Here is a 20,773-nt window from a genome sequence, read left to right on the forward strand (position 1 = left end):
TCAACTAGGAAACAAACAGCACCACTTTTAAGTTCTGTCCTCCCAGAAGTTTACAGTATCAACATTCTCATTTTAGTCCAAACTTTTCCTTTCACAATCAAGTTCTATTTTAAGCAATAATTCTATTTCAACAAAGTTTACTGACATTAAATTTTCTTCTATAGAAAGCAAACATAAAATATACCATTAAATTCTTTTGTTCGTTGATTGGTCTTTACACTGCACCTCAGCTTTTCAAACATTGAACTCAATGATTCCATTATTTTAACAATTCTGTTAATGAGAATCCAGATTCAGCATCTAAAATAGTTTTTAAACAAAAAACAATTTGGACCAAAAGATTTTTTGAAAAGGTAGAAAACACATCTGACTTCGTGCTTTACTGGCCTAAGTTACTGTACTGTTGTATCCTGAAGTGGTGTGTGGCTCAATGCCATGACAGATGGTCCCTTCAAACATCTGTCAACAGAAAACATAGAATCATTATAATGTGGTGCCTATCATTTGGTGTACATTGCTTTCCTACTTGATCATATAGAAAGTGTAGAACTCACTCTAATTTGCCATCCACCTCTGTTGTGTGTTGAAGGTGTTGGCTTGTGTCAAGGACATGTACCAACACCATACTCTCTGCACACAATTGCCTTTTTAGTTTTGACATCAGGTTGAACCAACCCTGTTTTCAAATATCACCACCACTTTAATATAAGAGAAAAAAAACCTTCAGCTGTTTGGAGACTGCATGTCTGTGGTTAAGCTTTTGTTAAACTAACTTGCTTGGATGTTTTGCATGCTAAATCTTTGCTTGAGCTTCTCATTGGATATTCTAACTTGATACTAAAAATGTATTAGCCATGTTGATACCATTTTGATAGAAGAATAAGGAACAATTTTTTTAATGATGTATTCATTAATATTTTCTTTACATTATTTTCCTATTTGTTAAATTTATGTTATTCAAGAGATAAACTTTCCTTAAAAGGTATTCTATGTAATTGTAGAATAATATTACAAGATTATTTTTTTTATTAAAAAAAATATTGCATATTAACAAGATTACTAATGCTGATATTCTAGAACAAATAACAATAATATAGAAAACTAAAAAATAATCTTGAAAATTAAAATATATTAAAAAATATATCAGTGTTGTCACAGGTTAATTGTGGCTTTATGTCATAGTTTGATAATTTCATCTAATAGCTCTGAAATGTGATCAACTTATTGCTGTTAAAACCTGAATTTGATGTCACAAGTTTTCCTCCTTTTAAAACAAACTAACCATATTGTTTATCTTGTTTTCAGGGTGAGGGTGGAAAATTCCGCAGAGCTCCATCCTGGCGCAAGAAGTTCCGCAACAAGGACAGCAAGAGTGGGGAGGAAGGAGAGGCTACAGCTGCCGGAGCTGTGCCCAGCCCCCCAGACACATACGCCCAGTCATCCCCTCAACACTTGCGCAGACACACAGCCCTAGCCAACGCAGCAGCAGCTGTAGCGGCCGCGGCTGCGTCAGCTTCCACAGTGACTGCCACGGCTGCAACATCATCTCCTGTAGGCACCAGCCCTGCAGCCAACATGCCACCCCCTGGGGCCACGCTGGTGGACAGTAGGAAGCCAGCGTCAAATGAGAGGCACTGTTGAACACGTGGATCAGGGATGTCACTTGTTTGCCAAACCTATTGGAATATTATGTACTGCCCTCTGTCAGGTTCTCTCTCACTACAAGGGGACCAGTTGCAAGCATGGCATAATCTTTGAGTGGGCTTAACTCCTCCTGTTTCTCAGATCTTAGTTCATCAATGTCATCCTCTGATTCATCTCACCTTGTCACATTAGCAACTCTTTCTTCTACCTGTGTGTTGTAGCCGCCCCACAGTTTTGACATTGTGTTTAGGATTGACATGAAATTATTTATCTGTACAAAACTGTCCTACCAAACCATTGTGATTGTTTGATTTGCTTTGTTTAAACCCCCTCCTGTTTCTCTTGTGAACAAGTGCAATGTCACTGCATGTGATCACTTTTTGTTCCCATTGTTTGATTTGCGATATCTTTATCCGTGAATACCTCGTCAAGATGTGGACCGTCTGTGTGTGATAGCTTTTAGACATTTTTTATTATAAAACATTCAAGTTTTAACTGTGACTAGTGAAGAAAAAGTTATCAATTTTTACTTATTTTAAAAAAAGATGAGTTGTCTGTACATGCCTGGATTGAGAGAAATTGTATCAGTTGAGCTTTTCAAAACATTCAAATATACAAGGACCATGGTGTTTTTTATAGTCTTAAATGCTTTTTAATTTTATTTTTCAGTGTAAGAGTTTGTGTTTTTGGTTCTTCCAGATTTTTTTATCAAGTTGTATTTTAAAACCAATGAATTGAGTTGCCTTTGCCAAATTTGGTCTGTCATAATAGTGAGGCAATGGTTATTGTTTTATCAGTGATATGACTTGTACAAACCAGCATAAGACTAGGGCCTTGCTCTGTGCAATCACCCCCAGCTCTCTGCTTGCTTGCCTGCTTGTTTTGTACTTGATATTCTATGTGCTAGTCTGGGCTAGAGAGTGCTGGAATAGGAAATACTTCAATTACAAATGGCAATTATTTGAACAGACAGGGTGGTTTTATTTTATATTCAAAGATATTTTATAGCTATCAGGTGTTCTACTGAAGTGGTGCGTAATTTAAAAAACGTGTCCTCATTTATCTAGGCTAGTGAGAAAGACATGGCATTAGTTGATGTAGGAATAAGCTGTCTGCTAGTTTGTGTTGTCTGCTCTATGTACAGCATCATTTTCTTCATTACAACCAGTATTTGCATTTATTCATTTCTATCCAGCCATCTGCTACAGTTGTTAGTTTTTAAACTACAAGTTGTGGAAGACAGCCACCTAATGCTGGTAGATTAAACTGTGGGCAGATGGGGATTTTGTAAATGAACACTACATTGAACTTAATGTGGCCCACAGTTTTTGTGTCCAAACCTGGTAACAGTCAACAATTTGTTGTTATAGTAGGAAACAACTCTGTTCCCCCTGACCAATTCATTTGTTGGTGCTCCAGGGTGTTCAGGCCTACATTGGTAGCAGTTAGGTGGATGACTTGTGATTAGCATTTGTTTTTCTAACAAATTATTCAATTCTACAAGTTTTAGTTTGTGTTAGTGATCTACAAACTGTTCAGTTCTATAGGTTTTAGCTCATTTTACTTGTTGTTAGTGATCTACATTGAGCCAAGTGGAATTAAAATTGTTAGTTGACATCACTCTCATCCCCCAAAATTTACAATAAAGTACTGGTGAGCTTTTTGTTTTAACTAATGAGAGAGGTACATACTGTAAGCTGTTAAATTTCTTCTTCACACCCGCCCATGACTCCTATAAAAATAAATTTAGACCACCATTGGGACATGATCATTTTTGACAACTACTTTGATCATTGCCAACTTGAATAGGCTCCCATCTTTACATGCCAATAAGACAGCTGTTTAAACAAGAATGTGAAGGAGACAGAGGCTGCAACTAGTTAGTACTGCTACAGCATTGAATATCTACCAGTAAACATCATTCTTATGTCTCTTATGTTTTAAAGCGCCCCCATCAACATAACAAATGTACAAACTGGAAATAGCAGCTAAGTTTTAATTGGCACAGTGCTCTTGCATTCATGTCATCTAATCGTTTGGTTTTTTTACTGCTAAATATCACTTAGAGGTTACAAAGTTAACACTGCTTCACTTGTATTGCCTGATTTTGTTACCAGTGATTTTATTTGTTTATAAACTAGAGAACAACCACCTGAAAGCTTTAAACATTTTGACTTGTACATACAAAGACTATAAAAGCATGCGTGTAATGATTGTGTCTACAACTCCTAAGTGACCCGCCATGATTGTAGGGACAGTGCAATAGCACCTTAAGAGGTTGTGTCTGGTTCACATCGTCATTTTATTCCTAGTTATTTAACCTCAAGTAGTTTCAAATAATAAACAATTATATTTTTTTGTTCTACTTGTTTTTACCTGCACGTACTGTATCATTTGTAATATTTTTTAAAGTTTATTTTTTATATAAATTAAAAAAAGGTCTGCTTTGTATATGCTCCATATGTTGATCACTGCAGCAATTTCTTATTTTAAATTTAAGACAAAAGTTTAAACATAAAGTTTCACTAAAGTGTATATAGTTTCTACATAATGTTGTAATTATTGATTAGTAATCGCCCTTTTTTTTAACATTTAGCATTCAAATTCTTCAGTTTAAAAAAATTCAGTGCAAGGACATATGTTGCGCTAAGTTTGATTTAATTCTTTTTACAGTTTTTGGTTTAAAAAAATGATATGCATTCAAAAGAATCTCAGTATCAAACACTTGTGGCATTGTTCATAAACAAGTAGCTACACACTTTTTTATTTAATATAGCTGAATAATTCTCCTTTTTATTCCTTACACTTTATTGTAAACAAAATCATAGCAGGGTAATAAAAAATATCCTACCATTTTTAAAAATGTACAATGATTTCCCAACTGCTGTTCTTGATTATTTTGTGGTACATGTATTGTTTTATTTATACATAATAGATAGTAACTATAAAAAAAATAATCATATCAAAGATTTATTACTTAGTTGTTTTTGTCTCCCATCTGCTTAAAAAAATTCCATTGCTTGGGTGTTATGTAATCCATTATTTCTTATGTTACTTGTTAGTCTTGAAACTCAAATATTTTACCTACAGTAGACTGGATAAAAATAGTCATGTTTATTATCATCAAAAATATGTCACCATATTCTATGAATGTATTTTATGAATATTATACTAGATCTAGTGTGAATGGTGTTTGTTTTGCTTCATTCTCTTATTGAAACTTTAGTTTCATAATTCAGTTATAATATAGTGCTAAGATATTTTTTATTTTTGGCAAGCATGGTGAAAGCTCATCAGTATTATAATGGAAACAGTTTTTAAACAGGTATTTTAACAAAGCTTAATTGGAATAGCATTTTGTGACCCTCTTCAGTTCTCTCCACAGTGAAATTCATTTTTTAAAATGGAGCACTTGATTGGTCTTAAAAATGTCAATGTTTTAACCAAGAAAGATAACTCATGAGGTTAGACTTATCATCATGTCCTCACAAAAGTTTTCCCCTCTGTAGCTGTGGTCTAATGCTACTCTGTATGTCTGAACGCTGAGCATTTCTATTCATTGTTAGTTGATCTGTGCTGCCATTTTTTTTGTCTTTTTCAAAATAGACCAAGTGTTAGTCCACCTTAGATCTTTTGTAATTTTTAAAAGTTTTTCTGTGGAAGAATTGAGTAGAACAAACAGGAGCTACTTTTTACGTCAATTTTCATCATGTGTTCAGCTCAAAGCATCACCAAACACCTACAATTTTTTTTTACACACTACAACTTTATGACTAGAAAAGTTTCATCAGTTATTAAAAATAAATTTTAAAATATACAAAATTCAGCAAGGACTGCATGTTATGTTTTTCTTTAAAAAAAAAAAAAACTTTTTCAAACACCTGCTATAGTTAAATGTAGAATGCTATTTCTTGATAAATCCAATGTGCTCTATCACTTAAAACCACAAAATGCTATCTGCTTACAAATACTATGTCTCTTAGTTGACATTATCTGTTAAGACAATTTATACATTTTTTCATTATACATCAAGGTTTTAAAATGTGTTATATATATATTGCTACTTTAGGAAACTTGTTAAGAGAAATTGCCCATGAAAACTTCCATTTAAAGCATTAGTTAAATAGCCTCATTATTCTTTAAGAATGTTTTAAGCCTCATTATTCTTCTAGAATGTGTCAAACCTCAATTCAAATAATAAAGTAAACTTCTGTCCAAGGGACAGCCCATTGATACATTGTATAAAATCATTTTCTCTTGCTTTCTGTTTGTTTACTGTTGCTCTTTATGTATTGATATCAAAATTTTGTGATTTTAGCTGAAATATGGTTCACTTACTCTGCATGCTGTTTTCTTAAGATAGTAGGAGCACACTCGCTGCATAGCCTCTACATTAGAGTTCTTTTTGCCAGTTCTTTTTTGTATGTTCTACAGCCACTATCATGCCTGAATGATTTGTTATTTTATTAGTTTGTCCGTACATTTATTTATGATATTTTATGAATGTGTTGAGATTAATTATATACGGTGTTGTAGCTGAATACAAGCAAATTTTTTAAGTAAAAATAAAAAGATGCAACATGATGTTTCTGTGACTAAACTTGTGTGCAGTAATTGAATGTAGCAACATTCGATCACTTCCCATTTGTTCTATTATCCCCCTTGATAACTTTGTATAGTATGAGTAGTCTCCCCTGTATTTAATCCTAGGGAAAACAAAATAGGTGTGTTTGTAAGCTACATAACAGGTAAAAATTTATCTATATATATAATTCTCTTCTGGGAGACGCTAGAAAACAAGCTGTAAACGCGCTCCCTACCACCCCACCCCTACATGGTCTTAGTGAGCTGTGTTCACTCTAAATGTGAGCAGAGCCGAGTTTAGTGACGACTATTAGGGGCAGATAATTTAGTTTGAAACTATTTTAAACGTAGGGGGGGGTAACGGTCCTTAACGAGCTACTTATAGTGTTTTAAAGAAATATTTTCAGTGGCAGCGTTGGTACTGTCGAATTCACAAATTATGAATTACTGAAAAGTAGAAAAAACAACAACTTAATAGCGGCGTATGTTATGCCGCGGGCCGGCTCGTTAGATATACTGCAAATAAGTGAAGCGTACAATTTCCAGCAACCAAGAATTGCTCTAGACTAGATAAAAACCTTTATATAGAATAGGCTTAAATACCCATGTGGTACATGTGATGTCAACAGACATTCAATGTTTTTCAGGGTAAGTCTACAAAATTTCCCCCAAATACAAGAAAGTTAATATGGCACAAGACTCTAGCAACTTTTGAAAATGCACAATGTTACTGAATTTTGTATTCAAATCAAATTATACTTATGTGTTATCACAGACATCTCAAAATACAGTTAAGACTGCAGAAGTGTATCAATTGTACAACAGTTAACTATTCACTTCTAAAAATAACAAATATGAACTTAAGAACAAAGACATTTAAAGAAAAGAAGTATACAAAAAGGTACTTTATTTATTGAACAATAAAGATCCACTTAACAATGACAAATGGTGGTATCCCTTAGTCCTGTGACAATTTTTTTATAAAAGAAAATGAAGATTGGGGATTCAATGTCTTTAAACTGGCATGTGACAATCTGGTACATAACAAAATTAATAACCTCACTGCCATTTCATTATTTGTACATAACATCAAATCAACACTATAGAGAGATGAAAGAATGGTCCATGATCAAAGTAAACAAATGAAACAACAGTAACTTAGAAAGTAGTCAGCTTAAAAATACAAACAGGTTTAAAAATTTCAATCACTACATTAAAAAAAGTTTGAAACAACAGAACTTAAAGCAGCTTAATTAATTGCAGTATTAACCAAATCTTTTGATAAGCTAAGGCTAAAACATGATTTACTGTATGTACAAGCAATAAAACAAAAAAACATTTCAAATGACAGGCTTATGTCATTTTAGTTCAATCAACCTTTCATCACTGACATCAGCCTTTTCTATATTAGGAAAAATAGGTTTTTAAAAATGTACCTATTTACTATATATTTGGTCTGAAGTTTAAAATAAAATGGAAGTGTAATGTAAAAATCAAATGCAAATGGCCTTTTCATCTTAAGTTTTAGATGAAAAACTACGAGAGATTTTTGTTTGCTAACAGGTTTCTCAGATCTTCAAAAGTCTGAAATAAATGTAAAAACGTTTTTATTAGTCATGTTAAATTCACACAAATATTTTAGATTGGTCATAAATCTATTTTTGGAAATAAATAATTTATTCAATTCTTAAACTGATTAATATAATTAACATTACAATTTGATTTCCATATCTAGTGCAAATTGACATTTTATTTTCATTACTAAAACACAGGAAAAAATATTTTTTTTCTCTAAGCATTTCATAATATTATATTTTATCTACAGTCCAAAACAATAAAAATTGATATAATGTTACACAATTGGTTCTTATCTCTTTAGTTTCTACCTGTAATATCCAAACTTTGTCTTGCAAACATTTGGCTTGGACTCCATAAATATCCAACTCTGGTTCTAGGGCACCAATAAGCTTGACCTGAAGAAAGGTTGTTTTTTTTTTATCTTAATGACTCCACAAACACTAAATATCAACAGAAAAATGTAAACGGATAGTCTGAGGGTTATCCCAGTCCAGTCTTAACACACAATCATGGAACAGTGCAATTCAGTTGATTTGTTATAAATTTTAAGTTGCGAGATCCTATGTAGGCCTGTGTATTTTTATATTAGCAATACATCTGAGCTGAAACTTGATTTTTTTTCACCTCTGAGGAACATTTTCCACACAAAAACTGGATGAGTGATTCTTAACATTGCTAAGCTGCATGTTAGCAAGTTGATACAAAAATCTTCCTACTTTTTATGTCACCAGTAAATCTCTTTTAATCTATGGTTTGGTTAGGTTAGGCCGCTGACAAGAGTTTTCCCAGGCCTCTCTGTCCTGGGCTAGTCTCTCCAACTGTTCCCAGGTGTATTCAACCTTCTTGGTGTCTTCTTCAAGGTCCTCATCTCCAGGTCTTTCTTGGTCTGCCTCTTTCCCTTTTGCCCTGTGGATTCCAGGTGAGGGCTGTCTTGTTATGCTGGGTCAAGGCTTTCAGAGTATGTGGTCAATCCATTTCCATTTTCTCTGTAGGGTTGATCTATTCTTCAGCTGGCAGTTGATTTGTCTATTGCCATAGTACCTCATTCCTAATGGTTTTAGGCCAGCGTATTTGAAGGATCTTTCAGAGGTATGCGTTTATAAATTATTATATTTTCTTCTTATTTGTTGCAATTTTTCTCAATGTCTCAGCTCTAGTGTGTTGAAGGCCAGGATTTTTATTCCAAGGGTTAAATCTCCAGTCCCCCAAACATTATTTAGTTGGTTGAAGACTGTTCTTGCCTTGTGCCCTGATTATCAACAATACTTCCAAGGTAGGTGAATCTATCCACCTCTTCTAGGGCTTTGTCTGACAATGTTAAAGGGGTGCTGTTTGATGCATTGACTTTGAGAACTTCACTTTTCCCTCAGTGGATGTTCAGGCCCAGGCATATAGAAAAATTAGCAACACTGTTGGTTTTATCTTGCAATCTTTAAACTCATTCCCGCGGGATGTGACTAAATGCGTCCTCTGGCTGTTCCGCCTGATGCATCTGGCCACACCCCCTACTTTTCAACTATATATTGAAATCTTACATGCCCGAGATTAGTACCGGTAACCACGTAGAGGCGAGAATCCACAAGATTACAATTTTAAAAACCAGAAGTTTTTATCTTGTTTGGTTCACTTTCAAAACGTGGTTCTAGCTGTGATTTTTTGTGTTGAATAAATATTACATGTACACTTTTTGTTGATTTTCCTTTTTTTTAAAACTTGTTTTATGTTGTTATGCCAGTATTGTTATATTTATCTGAGAGCATTCGTCTTTGTAATATTGAAATGATTAATTATTGGATAGTAAAATAATTTTTTTTTTAAAATACATGTTATAAAAAACGAAGTAGCTTCCTTTTGTTCAGGAATGGATTTGTAAACTGGAAGTGAGGACTTAGGAGGGAATGAGTTAATCTATAGAGCAGTCATATTTTGGTCTTTTAAAAAAGTTTAAGTCAGGATGGTAGATAAAAATGACAGAGTTGAGTAGGTCATAAAGTAAACAAACCTTATCTTGACATCTTCTTAACAAAATGAATTTAAAATGGGTGAGTCCATGATAGGAACTTAGATACTCTTCCATAGTGCTGCCAACCACCACTTCCTGAAAATGTTAATAGGTGAAATTAATATACAAACATTACAAGTTGACTTGTGAAATGCAAACATTACTAACATAATGTGTTGACTTGTGACATACATACATTACTCTAGACTTGGATATGAATTGAATAAACTGCTACTCTAGTGAGAGTGTTAAGAAACATGACAAACATCAATATGAATAAAGCAAATATCTAACGTACCTGAGCTACTTCAACACCTTTTGACTTATCCTCCTCCAGGAAAAAAGGGTCATATCCATAACCGAACATTAGGACAGAGCGCACACCTTTCTCACTGGTTTTATTTGTAGTAGCCTGGTCAGTCTGTGACCAATTCTGGCGCTTGATACTTTTCATGTTTGGACAATTTCTCACTCGATTCTAAAAATAAACAAGAACTTGAGTGTTATTTGATAGATGTATCACCATTATTATATTTCCATTCATACATTTGCTCTTACTAATTTATCTAGCTATAAAAAAAGCTGCCAGAACTAGGAATAATAAATAACACTAGTGTACTAAGCAAGATCACTATTTGAGATGCAAATATTACATATTTCAAAAATGGTCAAGAAAATGCAGGCGTTATTGAGCAGAAACCACTGTCAACATGTTATAATAATTTCTTACCTTGAACTCTTCCTTCATGCTAACTTGTGATTCAATGAATGTGATTTTTTCTCTTATCATGTTGTCAATAAAGTTGATTGGCTCAATGTATTGCATGTCTGTGAAAAAAAAATATATCTCTATGATAGAATGGAACTCTAAAAGATATGAAAACTAATAGTGTAAGTAAGAAAAAAAATAGACTAACCTTCTTCAGTTTTGATTTTTTTCAAAAAGTTATTGTCAACTGCCTGTCTAATCAGGGCCTCAATATAGAAGTAGTATTTGTTCAGGAGTTCATCGTTAGCAAATTTTTCTTGAAGACTGAAATTAATTGAGACTAATCAATGTTTGTCTTATTTATACACTAACTAGTCACTATTGAGCTTGTTACTATTCCATATAATTATTTTTATCCTCAAACCTTTCAAGTGTTGGTGGCTGAGGCATACATTCTTCCTTTATTTCTACTACTGTTTCGCCATCTTGTGAAGATATTTGTTGAATCTGTATCTTTTCATATAGATCTATCATATGCTGAGCCCATGATGAATACTAAGAGAAGAAGTTGTAAATAATGAGAATAAATAAACAACAACAATTTTTTTTTTACAGCATTGAGTAGAACTCTATTGAAAATTCAAAATAGTTATACTTAAAGAAACTCAGCAAGCTAAACAATTGCTAAATAATTCATTTAATTTTGTTAAAAGAGGAACTTACAGCATACAAGGATCTATGCCTCACTCTGCCATCAATTACAACCAATTCAAATTTTCTAAGCATGTTGGGTCCTTCCATTCTCCAAATGGGGAAATTTTCAAGTCTCCTGGTATCACTTTTTTCAATAAGATACTGCCCAGTCTAAAGAATTAAAAATGTATAAATATCATAGAATGACATAAATTGAGTACATCTATTCTTGATGAATGTAATTTTAGATAAGTAACATTAAATATGTAGGAGAATAACTTCAAATATTACCTTGACAGAGTTTGGATTACTATCTGTGGCATTGTCTCCGCCAGTTTCATTAGCTCCATTCTCTTCATCTTCATCTTCTTCATCCTCTTCATTTTCTTCATCTTCCTCAAAATCCTGATCAGATTCTGGAACTGGCTTTGTCTTTTTCGGTCTGCCCTTCTTTCCTCTTGTGAATGTTTGCTTTGCTTGTTTGCCTGCTTTTTTCTTTGGAACAAAATCTTCATCCTCGTCTTCATCATCCAGCTCTTCTTCCATTTCAAATTCTTCCTCCTCCTCCTCCTCTTCATCTTGTTCAGCTTTAACTTTAGGAGTGCTTTTTGTTGCTGATGCACCACGGCCTCTTCCCCTCCCCCTTCCTCTGCCACGGGTAGGTTTTGGTGTCTCTGCATCAGTTTTAATTTGGTCCGGTGCAAGAGTTTCTTCAGACCCAGCACCTATCTTTTTAAGGCTGAGAGAAATAAATGTCAAACATACTATGTTTATACACATGACAGAGTATTGGGGTGAAAAAAACCAAACGTGTTTAATTTTAATAAAATAAAATTTGTAACAATAACAAAAATAAAGCAAAATTATTTATAAACATAAACTAACTTGTTACTAGTATGGTATTTGCTTGACTCTAAAAAGGTAACAAACATATATTTCTATAAAAAGAAAATAAATGAACCATGTTATTAGTTTATGGGGATCTTTAGACATATGATATGACAAAAGATCCCTCTTTAGCCTGATGACAAAAGATCCCTCTTTAGCTATTAAACATGTTCCCTTTAAAGGCTTTTGATTAAAAAGTGGAGCATGAACAAACTCTACTACCACAAATAAAAGAAAAATACATACACAATTCTGGGACTACGAGAAGGATCAGCCATATTAGCAGGCATATCTGCTGATTTGCCTCTGCCTCTTCCACTGGAAATATAATTCATCAAATAATCTCATACAGGAACTCCAAATAATCAATTTACAGAAACTGTAAATGTGATAAATGTATAAATGGGCGCAAGTTATCTCTCCCCCCCCCCCCCAAATCTCTAGTTTGTAACAGCAGCGTGAATTACCTTAAGTGAACTACCGCTATTTATAAAATGGTGAATATTTCAAAATCTGCCTTTTTTTTGGTTGCAATCAAATGCTTTATGCTACACTTTTAGACTCAGTGATTTAAAAATAATTCAGAATCTGCTCTATAATTGTATACTTTATCAGTGGCTTTACTCTTATGACCTCCCCCCCCCCCCCCCATGCCTGTATTTCCAACCTCTTCAACTGCTTGCGATGCAGCCCACTACTCGTCTGACCTAGGTATTAGTTGATCCTGGGCGTAGCCTGACATGAGCAGTTATTTTTTAGGACAAACAACCTGACTACACACTCAAGTTGTAGCTCTGAGCCAGGACAAGGCAAAATTCTTTAGAAACCTTTTGCTTGTTCAGTACTATTATTATTATTATTATATTGTTATTTTATATATATATATATATATATATATATATATTATATTTGTAATATAATCTTATCCTTGCATTTTATCAACTACCATAGAACTGATTGGTAAATAATTGACATGTATGACTACCAGTTAGATTATTGTCATTCATTACAAACTTTTTAAATTAACTTTGCACTCTGTGTATATTAATTGATGTTTATCATACAACTCTTAAGATGTGTGGAAAGGAAACAATAAGGCAAATTATGGAGAGAGAAAGGTGATGGATTGGGCACAAGATTAGGAAGGAAGCTGGCAATAGAGCCACACAGGCCTTGGTGTGGAACCCTCAAGGCCAAGCAGAGGTCGACTCAGGAGGCAAAAAGGATAGGAAGGAATCAGGAACAGCTGAAAAGAGTGTCAGGAGACGTTAGCCCTATGATGATAGCACTGTTGAGATGAGGGAAATGGGAAGAGAAAAAAGACAAAACAACTATGGACTTTTGACAAAAATTGTTCTTCCAACAAATTATTGAACAAATCTTTCTGTAAAAAAAAAAACCACTTATTCAATTTATTGGTGATGTAATAATTCTCACACTGTGCCTAATGTCTTTTATTGTATATAAAATAACTTATTTGATGAAAATACTAATTTATTTTTAAATAAAACTATTTTAAAGTACAGTGGAAAATGTTGAAACAAAGGTAGATAATATATTTGCAAGGCTGTTCAGTAAGTTTATAAAGTTCAAAGGGTTTGGATCTGACCAGCAGAAAGACATCAAGTCAATTATAAAAAAAAAATGTGGGTAGAAGAGGAAAAAAAATAAATCAACAAACATAAGTCTTTTACAATTTATTGCTGAATTTTGTGAAAAGTCCAAAAGCAGTTCCTATCCCTGTTTAAACACAATCTCACACCACACTTGAAACAGATTGTATGACAAAAACCACTGCAGCTGCTAACTTTGCAGCGACCTCTAGTTGTATAACCTGGCAAGTGGTCCACACCATCAAATTTGACATCATCGGTGGGGACACCCACAACCTGGCGAACAGTATTGAATTTTGCATGCCGTATTGTTGTTTTTATTGGAGTGGGAAGCTGAGAAACAGGGCGTTTAAAGTTTATAAGCCCAGTTGCTACATCTGCTTGAAAGTCATTCAACTTCATACATTTTTGTCCTAATAAATTACAGTTTCTTTTGTAGCAAAGCCAAGAATTAACCACAGCTATAGATATACTATGGAAAAATATGTACATGTACCAATGCTTGGACTTGATTGGGTATTTATACAAGGTTGTTAATGAATCGTGGAGATGGATACCACTCATAAACTTATTATATTCCTGAACAATAGCCGGGTGATTAACCATTATCTTTTTCTTTTCTTTTGAGTCCCAACAAGACACTTGTGACTGTGGCTCAATACCAGCATATGACGAGACTAAATCCAGAGTTTCATTATCAAACCAGCGAACAACAACTGTGTTGCTAGCTGCTTCAACTTTCTGGTCAAACGATCCTCTTCCTCTTTTTTTCAACTCTTCTTCTGACAGAAGAGTACAGCCTTTTAGTTTTTTGGAGTTAATAGTCCCTACATAATAAATACATCTTTCCTTTAGTTTTTCAACAAGAGCCAAGCTAGTGAAGAAATTATCACCTAAAACCTTGTATCCTTTCCCAGATTCTAATTTTGATGTCATCTTCATGAAGACATCCCCTGCTGCACCAAGATGGGATATGTCATCAGGCACACCCTGGTACACATCAAACTGATATAGAATCCCTGAGGCCCCACACCTGCCCCACAACACTAGCCCCCAACGATGTGCTTTATTGCGAATGTGGTGCTTTATTGAACTCCTTCCTTTAAACGGGACAGTAATCTGAACAACTGACTGATGTTCCTCAGGTGGGATTTTGTCCAAATTGGCCTGAAGAGCATCCAGCCATGGTCGTAGTTTCCAAACCTTATCTTTTTTCTGTTCCTCACTGATACCATCGCTATTAGTGAAATATAAATTTGATAACAAGCTTTCAAATCTTCTACATGGCATACTATCAGCAACTGGACCATAACGAGTATTTGCCTTCCAATATGCTCGAATCCTATGAGCTCTGAGGATACCCATTCGTAGATACATTCCTATGAAGGTCTCTATTTCTTTTTGTGTTGCATTTATATCCACTCCGTTATTTTGTAATGAGTAAATATTTGTATGAGTTGCAATATTCTCTAACATTTCATCTGTTATTAATGTTTTAAAAAATTGCAGTGGGGTTTTCAAATCACAATGTATTAGTTCTTTATCATTATCTAAAACTGTGTCGACGGTTTGAAAGGGTTTATCAATCCATTTGTATTTTCTTTTGCTTCCAGTTGGATTTGCACTGATGCTATAAGAATTGTCTTGACTTTGATTTGAAAAGATCTCAAAATCCTCTTCAGTGTTGGCCAACTTAAACACTGTTGATAACGACATGTCATCATCCAACTCCCAAAAGGTTTGTAGTATCTGGGATTCACCTGGATCATCTGAGTCACCAGTCTCAGAGTCACTTGGAAAGTACTCTTCATCATTAGGGGATGATTCTAATTCACTACCATCCAGAGAAATATCAAGAATATCTTGAAAGCTTTCATACCTTGACTTAGTATATCTAAAAAAAAAAGATCAAAATAGAATTGTTAAAACTGTATTATAATAAAATATTGAAAATAACATAAATGGTATATTATTTGCCCTTACTACATAAGGTTGACAGAAAAACGTAAGTAAATAAATACACCTCTTCAAAAACAAGGTTTCCTTGTGTATCATATGTGTTACACTTAAGTAAACTACACAGCTTTTGTTTATTAAACATACAAATTTAAACTAATAAACACTGATGAAATAAAAAAAACAGATAGCAAAACTCACCTTCATACAGAAATAGATTTTAATGTTATGGTGAGTACAGAAGATGTCAAAAACTTGGGATGTCTTTAAAAAAAGAAGTAATTGATGCTTGAATGGCCGCATTACACCCGAAAGCAAAATTTGTTTATTCCGGTAGATTGGTTATCTCAGTTAATTCCCTTAAAAAAACATTTCACTAGTCGACCTTGAAATGAGTGTATCATATATGATACATAGGATCCAAACAGAGGAATGATCATCCATTATCTGAGAATTTTTTCCAACCAGACAAAAGCATATAAATTATAAAGCACTAAAAAAACTCATGGCCCCTATACACTTAGAACACAACAATCCAAATACTGAATCATATTGTAAACACTCACCGTCCTCTTTTTGAAGCTGATGAAGCTCCTCTGCCACGCTTAGGTTTTTCTATAACTGGAGTTTCCTGTTTATAAAAATGTTTTTTTAATTTGAATCTATAATAAAAGTTTATCATTTTTAGAAAAAAAATGTAAACTGAAGTCTGAACCTCTTGTCACTAATAAACTGGTAATGTAAAACATTTTTGCTCTCAATTCCTTCAGTTCTGGATATTACTTTAATATTAATCCCTTAGCTCACAATAGTCATGTTCTAAACATCAAAGGAAGACTAAATGACAATTCAAGAATTACATAAACAGAAATGTAAATGAAGTAGAAAATATGAGTGACCAGGACTGATTGTGTAGTGTGTAATTGTAAGGTTCTAAATCTGCATCAACATGTGTAAGCCAGCCAGCATGACTATGCCTCTACTTAAAAAATAAACGTTTATTATTCTTCTATTTAAAAAACATTATGCATGGTGTTGCAGTAAGAGGTCTTATACTTTGTTTTGTTTTTATAGTAACTACCTGTTGGAACAGTATATAAAAAATAGAACTGAAAGCAGCAGGTGATGAGGGAAGGGTAATCTAAGTATGTATGCACATGGTGGTAAGGGTTTTTAAAAAGTTGCAGTTTTTTTTACATAAATAAAAAATGAATACCTCATCAGATAAGTCCGAATTTTCATACAAGCTATTTACTTTCCTTTTTCTTACAGGCCGACCAGATTTTCCAGTTTCATCTGCAACCAATTACAAATTTGTTTTATTACTGGTATCACATGTACATAAAAAAGGTGATTCAAAACAAAAACTTTGGGTTTTTGTGAATCCCCACATTTTAATAATTTAAAACTTGTGGCAATATGTTCTAATAGTAAAAAAAAAATGACAATAGAGATACTTTATACCTTGTTCAGGTTCTGATTTGACATCAAGTTGAAAATTTGTGAACGAATCCTCCTGTTTAACTTCCATTTTGGTTACTCCATCCCCAGCACCACCATTGGGCACTAACTCTTGATTATCTGTCTCCATACAATATCTATTTGTACAAACACGAGTAAATATTTATTTTAACATAATCTGTAATATTACGGACAGCATTTATATCAGTCGGTTTTTATATTATAATTATTTTAGGATTGCACTGGACCTTAGTTGAAAGGAGCCCATAGTCAGTGCATTTAATTGGTGGAAATGACTTAGTTTTTTACAATAAACTAAAATATTAATAAGATGCAAATGCAAACGCATATCTAATATTCCAGTTATCAGAATAATAAAAGTTTTCAGGTTATTAATCATATTTTTACAGAGCTCACTACTGAATCTATTACTAATAACTTAATGAATTTATTAGGTGTAGTCTAAAATCAGTTATAAACTTTATCTATGCTATACATAACCTATTGAACTTTACTAATAGATTCTAGATCTAGAAGAACAGAAGATAGAAAAACAATTCATTTAGAATTTAGGCATTTCCAATTTAGTCTTCTAGTCTAGGTCTATCCTGGTCAACATAATGGTAGAACCCAACCCGTCAAACTAAGCTGCCTCCATTAGGCCTAGCCTTTCGATGCCTTCAGTTCCTTATTTTAAATATTTTTGTTTTTACTAGTCTAGACTAGATTTATTCTAGATCTAGAGAGATCTAGACTAGGGACCAGATGTCTACATGAATGTCTTGCCATTATTACTTTAATATTAATAGGCCTACTGGCCCATTTATTATTCTAGATTAATCTAGATCTAGTATGAATTTTGATAAATATCATATAAAAATCTTGCAGATCTCCCTCAGGAGAAAACAAAACAGATTTTCTTTCTATTTCAAATTAATTTTTTATGAAGTTTTTCTTGAGGGGTAAAAAATAAACCTTTTTAACATTTGCCAATTTGTAATGGTATAGCTGTATAAATGAGCATATTCATCTTACTTGCTGTAGTATATTGTACATAACTGCAGAGTTTAGACCAGAATGATATAGTAATGAATTTCTAGAGCACATAGCTCAAAGATTTAAGCAACAAATAAAAAAATAAACATTTTTATGTACACAAGATCAAATCTGGATCTTACTTCCATCTAAAACTAAACAATACCCTTTGAATAAATTGAGATTCCATGGTAATTGAAATAAGCCTTTTTAGTATAGGAATGCAGATCATGAGAGGGCCTAAAATCACATAGCAAAACTATGAAAATAACAGGAAACCATTTAACTTTTTACGAAGTGACTACTAAGAAAATGATTTTTCGGCCCAGTGTCTCCATTTGGTGGGCAAAAGATAGCTCTGAGCATGCGCAGTGACCTTAATAGCTGAGCTAGGGTTATGGCTAGGGATAGGGTTCTGCGGTTGTAAACACACGTATGCGCAGTACCATCAAAAACATCGCCGCGAAGGCAAGTCGTAGTTTCTCTCCATAGCGCATGTATCTTTTTCCGGCTAGAATTGGCCTACTTTTTAATGAATAGGTAAAAACAGCCTTTTAAACTTAGGCCTAATTAATTACCAAAAATTAATAAATCATAAATATGCAAAACCAAATCTCTTGAGCCTAGTATCAGAAAGTAATGGGAGTTTTCGGGTCATGTTTTTTTCACAAACTTAGCAGATACCAACAACCCTAGCTAGATCTAGGCATGAGTTTTTAATTTTAATATTTTAAAATAAGATATATAGGCCTAAATATTATCTAACATTTCATTTGAATTACCTAGACTCTTCTTTCATTCAATTTACAGTTACTGTCAGATGCACTTACTGTCTAACAGTATACAGTAGAACTTAAGAACTAGATCTAATTCCAAATTAAATCTAGTTCAGTATTTTAGTCAATTTTAGTCAGTATTATTGTATTTTTTTAGGTTACTAGAATACTAATTACTAGAATCTAAGTTATTAAGTAAGCCCTACTAGATCTAGATATCTAGAAAGATTAACTTAAATTTACCAGATCTAGATTTAATATATATAGGCCTAGGCTTTCTTCAGGGGGCGGACACTGTTAAAAGTAAGGCCTATATATTTTCTATATAAATTTCATTTAGTTCGGGGCGGGAGGGGGGGGGGGGGAGGCGGTGGTAGACTTTCTCCGAGGAGGGGGGCAGAAAAATTGCCCGCGGCTTCTAGTGTACGAAACAGTTACCTCATTGTCAAGGCTTTAATAGAAGTATGTTGTGATATATTATTATATTGGCCGATGCTAGCCGGAATGGGATACGCATGCGCAATGGAGAGAAACTACGACGCGCCGATGTTTTCGACGGTACTGCGCATGCGTGTTTACAACCGCAGAACCCTAACACCAACCCTAATCCTATCCCTAACCCTATCCCTAACACTATCCCTAACTCTAATCCTACCCCTAACCATCATTCTAGCCCTAACCCTAGCCATAGGTCACTGCACATGCGCAGGGCTATCTTTTGCCGACTAAGTGGAGACGTTGGGGAGAAAAATCTTCTTCCGAGTAGTCACTTCGTATTATATTTGTGTCAAATATTGTAGATGAATGAATAATAAACCTAAATCAATGGCTAAATATATCAATATGAGTCAGAAATTAACTTTAAACAGCAGTGTTTGCGAGTAAGATTTGCTATACAGCAGCCATTTGTATAATAGAGTGGCTTCCTCCTGAATCTTGCGCTAAAAGTTTACAAACAAAACTTAGACAAGATGGCTGCTATAGTACATGAGCATGGTTGCATCTGTTGGAAACATCGCTTGCCTTCATTTATTACAGAAAAGTTTTAATTCAATTGTCTAAAAACAGGTGCATAAATGAAACAAATTAGGGCCTAACAAGGAAACATTTTTGTGTTTTTCAAAATATAAATCCTCCTCAAAATGTGAAATAATTATTAAAATTTAATGAGTCACCTGTTTTCACATTACTAGAATGTAGTCGCGGGCGATTTTACGTATCCAGAACGATAGATTACCGTATTTATTTGGCTAGTGCTTCTCCAGTTAACGCGGTTTTTGGCCTCACATTAGATTTTTTATTTTTAGCCTTGTCTAGATTTTAGTGGGACATCGAATAGGATTTGTAGAACAATAAGGTAGCTACTTTGAAGAATTAGTATACATGCAATAAGAACGATAAATGATGTCAAAACGAGTTAAGTTAAATTTCTGAATTTAAAATTACCTTTCAGCTTGACTTGTCGATATCCAAGGTATTAAACTTAAAATGTCGTTCTATTTTTTGGAGAAAACGCTGTCCAATGCTGCTCAAATAAAAAGTTTGCCGGGAACCGGAATTTATAAAGCCAGAAAAAAATTCTTAGTTATCTAAATATTATCATATTATAAACTATCTTTAAATTGTATAAAATATGCAAAAGTATTTTTATATTTATTTTATATGTTATCAATGAGGTTACGAAGAAATTCTTATTCAATAATTCCTACTGCAGGGAAACTATATTTTATATGTATGCTATGAGACAAACAGGCAACTAATTGCGTCACGGTGATTAACACTATATTGCCAGATGTACATAGATTCTAGATCTACATATTGTCGTGCCTGTCAG

General features: G+C 33.6%; 2 protein-coding genes across 2 annotated transcripts in view; one reads left to right on the forward strand and one right to left on the reverse strand.

Annotated features, from left to right (window-relative positions):
- Positions 1–6,246, forward strand: part of LOC131955429 (liprin-alpha-1) — a 41,590-nt gene extending 35,344 nt beyond the window's left edge. Inside the window, exon 24 of the mRNA XM_059319539.1 lies at positions 1,306–6,246. Within this exon, the coding sequence (XP_059175522.1) occupies positions 1,306–1,641 (336 nt within the window). The 3' untranslated portion in view covers positions 1,642–6,246. The remainder of the gene's footprint in view (positions 1–1,305) is intronic.
- An 872-nt stretch (positions 6,247–7,118) lies between these two features.
- LOC131955438 (proline-rich protein 12) lies at positions 7,119–20,530 on the reverse strand. The gene is made up of 14 exons (XM_059319561.1): positions 20,386–20,530; positions 17,132–17,265; positions 16,884–16,963; positions 16,234–16,298; positions 12,345–12,416; positions 11,502–11,949; positions 11,241–11,381; positions 10,942–11,072; positions 10,726–10,841; positions 10,539–10,636; positions 10,107–10,286; positions 9,809–9,904; positions 8,115–8,201; positions 7,119–7,812 (listed from the first exon to the last, which is right to left on the reverse strand). The coding sequence occupies exons 2-14, from the start codon at positions 17,256–17,258 to the stop codon at positions 7,765–7,767; spliced, it is 1,689 nt and encodes a 562-aa protein (XP_059175544.1). The 5' UTR covers positions 17,259–17,265; positions 20,386–20,530; the 3' UTR covers positions 7,119–7,764.
- Positions 20,531–20,773: the final 243 nt, after the last annotated feature.

This window comes from Physella acuta, unplaced genomic scaffold, assembly GCF_028476545.2.
Source record: "Physella acuta isolate Inbredline_101_S28 unplaced genomic scaffold, ASM2847654v3 ptg001066l, whole genome shotgun sequence".
NCBI classification, from domain to species: domain Eukaryota; kingdom Metazoa; phylum Mollusca; class Gastropoda; family Physidae; genus Physella; species Physella acuta.

Coding starts and splice junctions, on each gene's coding strand:
- LOC131955438 (XM_059319561.1), bottom strand. CDS start 17,258: ATGGAGACAGATAATCAAGAGTTAGTGCCCAATGGTGGTGCTGGGGAT. Junction 11,073..11,240: donor GGCATAGATCCTTGTATGCT/GTAAGTTCCTCT, acceptor TTCTTCTCTTAG/TATTCATCATGGGCTCAGCA. Junction 10,287..10,538: donor GCATGAAGGAAGAGTTCAAG/GTAAGAAATTAT, acceptor GTTTATTTTTAG/AATCGAGTGAGAAATTGTCC.